The following is a 10,249-nucleotide window of genomic DNA, read 5'->3' as shown; positions in this document are numbered from 1 at the left end:
AAACAACCACGTATGTGGGTGTAGTTTAGGAAAAGAAAATTCGCATCCGAGGCCATGGTTTAGCACGATGGGAACGTACAGCAAAGCTATTTTTACTGAAATAAATCTGCCAACGTATATTCAAAAATTGCAGAAGATCATGTTTTACTGGTAATAATAATAATGTCCGCCTTTTGGCGGCCAAGTGTCCGGAGAAAAAAAACCTGTCTGCATGTCAGATTTGTTTTGCCGATGAACCCCTCCCTCCTGCGAAAATTCCTGGATCCGCCACTGCACACACCCACCTCCCCCATGCACGTGGCGATGACCCTGGCCCTAACATACCCGGCGTTTGTAAGATGAGCGTATGAGGAAATCGTACAGCTTTCACCCTATTCAGCCTCTCTCACCAATGCTCTCCCTCTCATTCTCACCCATCTCCCATTAATCTGCGAAACGCAACCACCTTATCTCTATCACCCTTCAAACCCAAGCCAACCTGAACACCCTGCACTTCACAGGCGGATGCAGAACAACACTGTCGGTGGGCTTCTGGTTGTGTTGGGATGGGGGGCAAAGATACATGGGCCTGACATCCAGCATTGTTCATTTCTCATTTTGTTCTGTCTACATGTTTTAGCATTTTAAGAATCCGTGGGGTAAATGGGATAAGTAGACCACACCATCGTCTTAGTGCCATTCATTGTTCTTGATGAATTATTGAAAGATAAGTAGCAATCAGCATCATATTTTGCTCCCCGCCCCTCATCTTCAATCCCTCAACCAATGTTAACCCGGCCTTTCATTAACACCGATCCCCAAATTTAGAAGTCAAAACAAACAAAAATGGACAAAAATACAGGTAATGAACTGACTCTGTTTGCAATAATTTGTAATATCAAAGGGATTAAAATTGTTATCTATAATCACAGATTTAAGTCCTTAATAAGAAATTGTTTTGTTCGTAAAAGTCAGACTGGGATTTGCTCGTTCATTTTAACGACAATATTTCTCTGTAATTTTACTTTCTTGAGAGGAATTGGATGGAATGTATTACGATTGGGACAAGGTTTCCCACATTGTTAAAAGCTAAATGTTCAATTAAAGTAATGTTCAAAATACAGTTTTTGAGTATTTATATTCGATACTGATTACATGTTATATGATTAATTTCTGTGGTTAAATTAGTTAAGCTGTTAAACAGAGCACATCCTCAAATGTATACTTGGAAAAAAAAATGTTTCTTAGAATCAAATAATTATATACTATAGAATCATAATTGCGTAATCTGCTGATATAGTGTCACATTATCAACTCAAATTATATTAAATCGTAAACAATTTCATCATAGTGAAAGCTCTAAAACTCAACTTTTAACATGAACAAAAACTCAATTACACATGTATAACATGATATACAATAAAGTGTTTCACAAAAGTTGAGAGTTCTTGGTTCACTGTGGCGCAAATTGAAACTCTTGTTTTTTCTAGAAAAAAAGTTTCCGAGGATAAATAAATGATATCACCAGGCTTCATTTAATCTCTGGCTGTATACGGTATGCGAAATGCAAATGAAAACAAAACAACAACAATATTTTTTTAAAACATGCATTTGTTACTTGCCAGACAGACTATTGTAACGGTTTATGTGTTGTTTTTTCATACGGTTACCAGTTTAAGAAATAACAACATATATGCAGAAGGAAGGGTCGTACTTCAGGAACTACGTTGGCTCTTGGTTACGGTGCGGAATGAATTCAAGATTCTTCGGTACTTTTCAAACGTATCCGCCATGGTGAGGCAGCGCTACGGTACTTCACAGAGTAAATATCAGTTCATGCGTTTAACATTCGTACTAAAAGCTGTGATGGTGTTCAGTTTAATCTTCCTAAAGTTTGTCCAAAGCCTGGCAAGGCATACGGTGACCGTGCAGACTTCCACGTTATTTGAGCAAAAAATAATGAATTTGAAGTGTTTTTCAATCGCAGCTAAAACCTTCTTTTTCAAAAGTCATATATTTAACTTCTTTTTAATTAACTGTTTTTACGCAGTTTTAATACTTGAATATAAAATGCTTTGTATTAAGAATCAATTATCTTTCTTATTATCATGAAATTGAACATGTTTCTTTTAATTCATCGGTTACTGTTTTGGCAAAATGGAAAGCGAAACCAAAAAAGTGCAGCACTACCCCTGTATATTTATGCGTTGTGATTTAATTTTATTTATATAATTATTTATTTATTCGGAGAAAAGGAGGAAGCCACTGAATGAGGTGTAGTGATAGGTGGAAGTACCTTGCGCCCTACCGTACATGCTAAGATACACCGAGTCTCCTCGCTGCAGGACCATTACCGCGCTACCAGACAACTGACCAACTTGATTTGAGTTACCAAAGGTAGTGATCACCTTGTAGTCGTTTTTAACAAGATGGATGTAAAGGAGACCGGTGCTGCCATATTTAAGAACAGAAAACGTAAATAAGTAGGTGCCCGGCACACTACAGGTGAACGTGCCGGTCTCGAGATCGAAGCTGGTACCCGGCAGAAGGGTCTCGGCCTGCTGAAATGGTAAACGGGTGTCGTGACTCGTAGAGATATCCGAGTGGCTCGTCTTCACCACAGTGAATGCCACCCGCTGGTTGGAGTCGTCTGGTGTCTCCCCTGGCTCACCCTTCTGACCTTTGACACCAGTTTCCCCAGTTCCTCCAACAAAACCAGGTAGCCCTCTTGGACCTATCTTGCCGGGCAGACCAATCCCATCATTACCTTTAGACCCAGTGTTCCCAGGTGCTCCCCGCTTACCCATAGGGCCAATAGGGCCAATCTCACCTTGCTGACCTGCATCGCCCTTTGACCCCAACTGACCGTACGGCCCCATCGGTCCTACTGGCCCAGGCAGACCTGATATGCCGTGTATTGCAGCAGGTCCCTGGCAGCACTGCTGACACACCTGAGACGCAGGACCATCACCGTCCGAGGGAACCGGCCCAGTAACGGAAGCTCGGAGCTTGACAGAGTTACCCAGAAGGAGGGCGATTGACAAAATGGTGACGACGCAGATCTTCATCTATAAAGGAAACAATACAGGACATAAAATTACAAACAAAATCACTACATAAACTGAAGAATGTGTATACGAGACATAATTTGGAGGAATCATTATTCAGAGAATGTGTCGGCGTGATATGGCAGTGGCCTGTTCGTGGGCAAGGGGATAACATGTAAATGAAAAGGTGGGTTCTTTTTAAATCTGTTGCCATGGCAACTACGGGCAATCCACACTTTTAGTATTATTGTTTTGCGCGCCGATAAAAGTTTGGAAAGGAGACCGAATTACATTATCTTTTCATGGGGACGGCACGCCCCCTCCATGGTCATGATAGAATCAATTAAACATCACCACACTGACCTCGATGGTTCGCTCTTGAAGACTTAAAGATCAGGTCCAAGAAGAGATCACAAGGAGCTCAGTGTAGGCTGAAAAAATTTAACAACGAAAACTGGTAACGTTTATTCTGGAGTATAAAGGAATGAAATAATGTTATCATTGATTTGAATGAAATTGCGAGTTTTTTTGTTTCATACTGATAACTCATCATTCGAAAACAGGAACAATTACACACTTATAAATAAAGAACAAAATATCATTTGAACGGTATTTTCCTGGCCGAATACCTCCAGCAAAACAGCATGTTTTAATGTGACTATGCGAAAAAGGCAGATTTGTTATATTTATATTGACAAGTTAATTTTTGTAATCACTATGTGGAAATAAAACAAAATGTCATCGAAAAATACTGAAAATCAATCAAATCTCTTTTCGCCAATACGTTTGACTGTTAATGCAGTCTTCAATCTTTGGTATCTGTATCTCTCTTTTATTTCTTTCAGTTCTCTGATTTTTGTTTATTTAGTTTGTAAATTGAATGTAGGCATACACGAAAAAAAAAAAAAAAATTCCGGTGAACCCGGTGACGATATGACGAGTAATCTGCCTTTCTAAAAAGAAAGATGAAAAATCTAAATTGACAGGCTTCATATACATAATTGCATGTTTGAGAACGACTTTGAATGATTTAGGAATTAACAAACTGTTTTTATCTCAAAGCACACCATTAAATTTGAATTGAACGAATTCAGCCGGAAATCCCACATTAATGATGGTCTATAAATAATCTTTATGCAACCTCGTGCCCCGTGGGTACGATCTTGCAGCGCCATGTTGTTTACCATCATGCCTTGCGCGATCGTAACCCCTGGAATTGTGTAATTTAAATATACCAAAATACGGTACATTTTATCCGTTTTACGTGCCGACGCCATCTTTAAAATGTTAAAAATTGTGATTTTGAAGAATCAATCCTTTCAAACACAACGTTTGGACGTTGTGTTAATTAGCAAAGATTTGTATTAAATGTACGTACCCCTTTCGTGCCTTTACAACCACAGATACAGCTTTTTTTAAGCGAAAAACGCGGCTGACATAATCCATAGCATACAGGCTTCGCGACTTTTGAATCATTATGGGCGCGCCCGGCGTGCAATCTTCAAAATGCCCGCGCAGTGCGCTGTGAATAGCCATTCAGTGTCATTTACGTCATCATCACAGCCAGGGGTTAGTGAAGGAACGAGCACGCGCCCCTGGAGTCGAGGCTGGTTGAGGTGCACCGTCCCTTGTGTGTGACGCACGTACACCAGGGGATTTGTACTGTGTACACGCAGTGGTACGGCAGCGCGTCGTGGCAAAATTGCAGTCAGGCAAGATGGCGTCGGCCGGTCACCCCCAACTGTTCCTTCTTTGCCAGTGAGGGGGTACTTGTGAACGGAGCGGATATATAATGATCAAACAGGAATGGCGCACTGTCAACTAGCGAAATGACACATTTTCAAAACAAAGTGCAAAAGGTATTGAGATTATCCCAATTTTCAATAACACAGCATAGGACAGGATGTTTGAGATGTCCCGATTTTCTTTATACGTTCTTCCGTGGCCAACTTCCGCATAACCTTTTATCATGAATTAGTTAGAGTGATTGCCGGGAAAAAAAGGTGAGCGCATCGCATCGAGATTGTATGTTTGATACATTAAACAGGGAAATCTAGCAAGAAAATAAAGGGGGCGAATGGTCGTACTGATATTATGGATCAAGTGTTGAGCTCTCGCAGTATTCCTTTCTTTTCACCAAAATTTTTTTAATTTATCATCTGAAATATTGTGTAAGTGCGTGAACCTCAATAACAATATGCAACTTGATGTAATGCGCTCTTTAGAACCTTTAGCCAGGTATGACTGGAAAACTGGCGATCCTAAATGGCAACAAAAACTATAAAACATCCATAGATTTATAGTGTGCTATCGGTAGCGACAATAATTCAAGTGAATTTGCAAGAGCTAGAGAAATCAGTCAGAATTTTGGACAATTGTTTGTTGAGAGTGCACCATTGAAGTAGCAGCGATAATATCGTCATACAGGAATTCCTTATTCAGAACAAATAAAATAAAAACCCTGATTATTTGCTCTTAGCTTTTGTTGCCTGAAACTTTGGCCTCACAAAATGTTGGTATGAATCTGCAGCAACTGTTCACAATAAGAGCTAATTCAGCTACATTATATGCATTATAATATCTGCACCTATCGATAAGTTATCGAGTAACCGTATGGAAACGGGATCATCATGGTCGGAAATATTTATAGCGCACTGTTTTGGCTATAAGCACATTTTTCTGTCAATATCATATATCAAAAAGATCAATCCCAAAGTTGGAAGAATTATCGCAAAAGCTTGTTTCACACACTCACCCTGCAATTCTTGATCTTGCAAACAGTTCTCTCGGGTTGTCGCCTGAACGTGAAGGTGATCTGCGGTCGTTGTTAGGAGTGAGCCGGTAAGTTGTGCCTTAAATATTGACGTCGATTTTCCGAGCAGTGACTGAGGAACTTGCATGCCCGGTTTGTGATTGGCCCCTGCGCGCTGTCAATCACACATCACTGACTCGCTTCATATTGATGAGAGGGAAATGATGTTAATGTTACATTGCCAGGCGTTAAACCCGAAGCTTGTATCACCGACACTCAAATAGACGCATCTAATTGGTGGAATGATTGTATGGATGTCGGTGACACAATCAAACACGTGGATTGTGACTGGCACCTGTCAATCACAGACCACTCACTTGTGGTCACCGACTTGTTGGGTGACTAACTATGATTGGTGGATAGAATAATGACGTACACCGGCAATACGTGATTCAATCAGTGTTTGTTGTGCGCTTCGTGTTATTTAATGGAGCCACGCATTTGGTGGCTAGTATTTTGTAGTCAGGTTATGCAGTCTACATTTTTGATAGAAAAACGAAGGCGCAATAATCTAGCTTGAAAAGAAAAAAAGTAATTAAGAACTTCAATATATTGTGTGCATAATATCAGGTCCATGTACAGTTGCCGCCCTGTTACGATGAAGTATACTTATTTTGCAGAATTCAGCCGTTCCCAAAGGCAATTTAATTATAACCATGTCTATCCCCATCCACTAGTCAAACGTGCGCTCGGCCCGGCCAATTTCTCGGCATGCAATCGACCTTGCACCTGCACAACCCCCTCCCCGCTTATTGAGGCCCTCCCACCGTCCCTTGTGTGTGACGCACGTACACCAGGGGATTTGTACTGTGTACACGCAGTGATACGGCAGCGCGTCGTGGCAAACTTGCAGTCAGGCAAGATGGCGTCAGCCGGTCACCCCCAACTGTTCCTTCTTTGCCAGTGAGGGGGTACTTGTGAACGGAGCGGATATATAATGATCAAACAGGAATGGCGCACTGTCAACTAGCGAAATGACACATTTTCAAAACAAAGTGCAAAAGGTATTGAGATTATCCCAATTTTCAATAACACAACATAGGACAGGATGTTTGAGATGTCCCGATTTCCTTTATACGTTCTTCCGTGGTCAACTTCCGCATCACCTTTTATCCTGAATTGGTTAGAGTGATTGCCGGGAAATGTGAGCGCATCGCATCGGGATTTTATGTCTGATACAGTAAACAGGGAAAACTAGCAGGAAAATAAAGGGGGTGAATGGTCAAACTGATAATATGGGTTAAGTGTCGAGCTTTCGCAAGATTTTTTTCTCAACAAGAAAGAGTTTAATTTATCATCGGAAATAGTGTGTAAGTGCGTGATTTTCCATAACATTAGGGAACTTGATGTAATACACTTTCGACAAACCTGCAGCCCGATTTGACTAGAAAACTAGTGCAGCTAAACGGCTATAAAACTATAAAACTTCCATGAATTTATTCAAGTAAGTTTTCAAAAACGAGAGAAATCAGTCAGTATATTGGACAATTATTATTGTGCGTCGAGAGTGGACATGGAAGTAGTAGCGGAAATATTGTCAGACATGAATTCCTTATTCCAACAACTAAAAACTCATGATTAGGCCAAAAGTGTCTCCGGCTTCTGGTATGGAGCTTTCCCAAAAGTGGTACGGAGACGCGGATTCGTTGTTTTTGACCCAACTGTTTTAATTGTCAAAATGTCGGCTGATGTTGCGCATGATTCTTCGATCCCCTTGAAACTCTCTTAAAAATATATCCTTTAGAGTTGAGCTTAAGGTGGCCTCAATAAGGCCACATGGCTTGAGATTTCTGCACACATTTACTATCTCGACCGACACGAACATATTTTTGGGGGAATTTGGATAATCAAGGCAAAAATCAGAGAAAACGGTAAGGTCACACCATACAGCGACATCGACATCAGCCTCGACTCCAGGGGCGCGTGCTCGTTCCTTACACTAACCCCTGGCTGTGATGATGACGTAAATGACGCTGAATGGCTATTCACAGCGTACTGCGCGGGCATTTCGAAGATTGCACGCCGGGCGCGCCCATAATGCGCTCGCGCTCGCGTGCCTAGCTTTGCACGTAACGTCTAAATTATGATTCAAAAGTCGCAATGCCTGTACGATATGGATTATGTCAGCCGCGTTTTTCGCTAAAAAAACCCTGTATCTGTGGTTGTAAAGGCACGAAAGGGGTACGTACATTTAATACAAATCTTTGCTAATTAACACAACGTCCAAACGTTGTGTTTGAAAGGATTGATTCTTCAAAATCACAACTTTAACATTTTAAAGATGGCGTCGGCACGTAAAACAGATAAACTGCAGCCCTAATTATAATATACCGTATTTCGGTATATTTAAATTACACAATTCCAGGGGTTATGATCGCGCAAGGCATGATGGGAAACAACATGGCGCTGCAAGATCGTACCCACGGGGCATGCGGTTGCATCGACATCGTGCTGGTCATTAGTCTGCTCCGTTACATATTGCGGTTCTAAACATTTCACAGGTTATAGATACACGACCATCGCTCCCTCAGTCTGGCTTCCAGACGCACAATTACACAATTGCAAAATCTGCAAATGGAGCCGCTCCCCGACTAAAATCAGTGCAAAATATATGGGAGCACAGAGAGGCCACATAAAGCTCACACTCGATCGTTACCCCATCTAAAAACACGTTTAAATTGTGCAGCAGCAGGATTACAATCCAATCTTGCATTAGAAAAAATAAATTGTTGCCGACGCGCATGCCTATGCGTGCGGTGACGCGCGCGCAGACCAGAAACCGGAGACATTTTTTTGGGCCTTATTTGCTTTGAGCTTTTATTGCCTGAAAATTTGGCCTCACAAAATGTTGGTCTAACTCCGCATCAGCTGTTCAGACTAAGAGTTAATTCAGCTATATTTCATACAACATACTTACCTGGTTATTGTTCAAACACTAAGTTATCGAGTTACTGTATGGGAATGGAATCATCATTGTCTAAAATATTGTTAGCACGCTGTTTTGGCTATAAGCAAAATATTGTTTCAAACACTCACCGTGCAATTCTTGTTCGATCTTGCAAGCAGTTCTCTCGGGTTGTCGTCTGGACGTGGACATGAGCTTCGGTCGTTGTGTGTGAGGAGTGAGCCGGCAGCTTGTGACTTAAATATTGACGTCGATTTCCCGAGCAGTGACTGAGGAACTTGCAAGCCAGGTTTGTGATTGGCCCCCTGCGCGCTGTCAATCACACATCACTGACTCGCTCCATATTAATGAAACGGAAACTGTGTTAATGTTACATTGCCACACGTTAAATCCAGAAACTTGTATCACCGACACTGAAATAGCCGCATCTAATTGGTGGAATGATCGTATGGATGTCGGTGACACATTCAAACACGTGGCTTGTGATTGGCACCTGTCAATCACAGACCACTCATTTGTGGTCACCGACTTGTTGGGTGACTAACTCTGATTGGTGGATAGAATAATGACGTACATCGGCCATACGTGATTCAATCAGTGTTTGTTTTGAGCTTCGTGCTGTTTAATGGAGCCATACATTAATGTGGCTAGTATTTCGTAGTCAGGCTATGCAGTCTACAGTGGTGATAGAAAACGAAGGCGAAATTAGCTTGAAAAAAGTACTAAGAACTTGAATTTACTGTGTGCATAATATCCGGTCCATGTACAGTTGCAGCCCTCTAACGGTGAAAGTCTACTTATTTTGCGCATCCCAGCCTTTCCCAAAAGGCAACTTAATCAGGCTGGTACCATCTGTCGATGGGGGTGTTTTTTTTACAACCGACACTTATGAACACTATAACCGACAATAAAATGGTGCTTTTCAGTGCGATACAGGCGTGCTATTAAAAAAAAGAGGCATCCGAAACGGTATATCACACAAAAAAAGGGCGCCACTTAAAAAAAAAAGGGCACTTAACAAAGAGGGCACTCTTTACAAATTATTGGGTGGTAAGCGGTGGTGAAATAAGGGCATTTGTATGGAAAAAGGGCACTCTTTACAAAATATTTGGGGCGGGAGTAAATCACCCCCCCCCCACCGCTGCCTACGCCTATGCATCCCTTTACCTCCTGACCACCCCGGTTGGCCTACGGTGGATCCCCTATACCCCACATTTACGGTAAGGCAGCTTCGAGATCGGGGGGGGGGGGGCGTTTATTTAATGCCAGGGTTCTGTTGTTCTCCTTTCCATTAACATTTCCATCAAGAGGAAGAGGATGAGTACATCGATTTTACAACAGTTGTGTCGTCTATTGTATTCCTGTAAAATAATATTTTTTTTTCCCAATTGAGGTGGCCGCTTTAATTTGCTTAAAAGATGTATCAAATCCGTCCTGCTGGTAGACAGCGGCGTAGCCACTGGGGTGGAGTGGGGGAGGGATGGGGTGTAGGGGGCTTGGGCTAAA

General features: G+C 41.7%; 1 protein-coding gene across 1 annotated transcript; it reads right to left on the bottom strand.

The window, feature by feature from the left end:
• Window positions 1-1,872: 1,872 nt before the first annotated feature.
• On the bottom strand, window positions 1,873-3,444 carry LOC119744315 (complement C1q and tumor necrosis factor-related protein 9-like). The gene is made up of 2 exons (XM_038220184.1): window positions 3,390-3,444; window positions 1,873-3,047 (listed from the first exon to the last, which is right to left on the bottom strand). Exon 2 carries the CDS (start codon window positions 3,045-3,047, stop codon window positions 2,220-2,222), a length of 828 nt encoding a protein of 275 aa, XP_038076112.1. The 5' UTR covers window positions 3,390-3,444; the 3' UTR covers window positions 1,873-2,219.
• Window positions 3,445-10,249: the final 6,805 nt, after the last annotated feature.

Source organism: Patiria miniata, unplaced genomic scaffold, assembly GCF_015706575.1.
Source record: "Patiria miniata isolate m_02_andy unplaced genomic scaffold, ASM1570657v1 HiC_scaffold_7, whole genome shotgun sequence".
Classification (NCBI taxonomy): Eukaryota; Metazoa; Echinodermata; class Asteroidea; order Valvatida; family Asterinidae; genus Patiria; species Patiria miniata.
This window is presented reverse-complemented; position numbering and strand designations above follow the sequence as displayed.

Bases quoted from the DNA above. Each gene is read 5' to 3' on its own strand.
- LOC119744315 (XM_038220184.1), bottom strand. From the start codon at position 3,047: ATGAAGATCTGCGTCGTCACCATTTTGTCAATCGCCCTCCTTCTGGGT.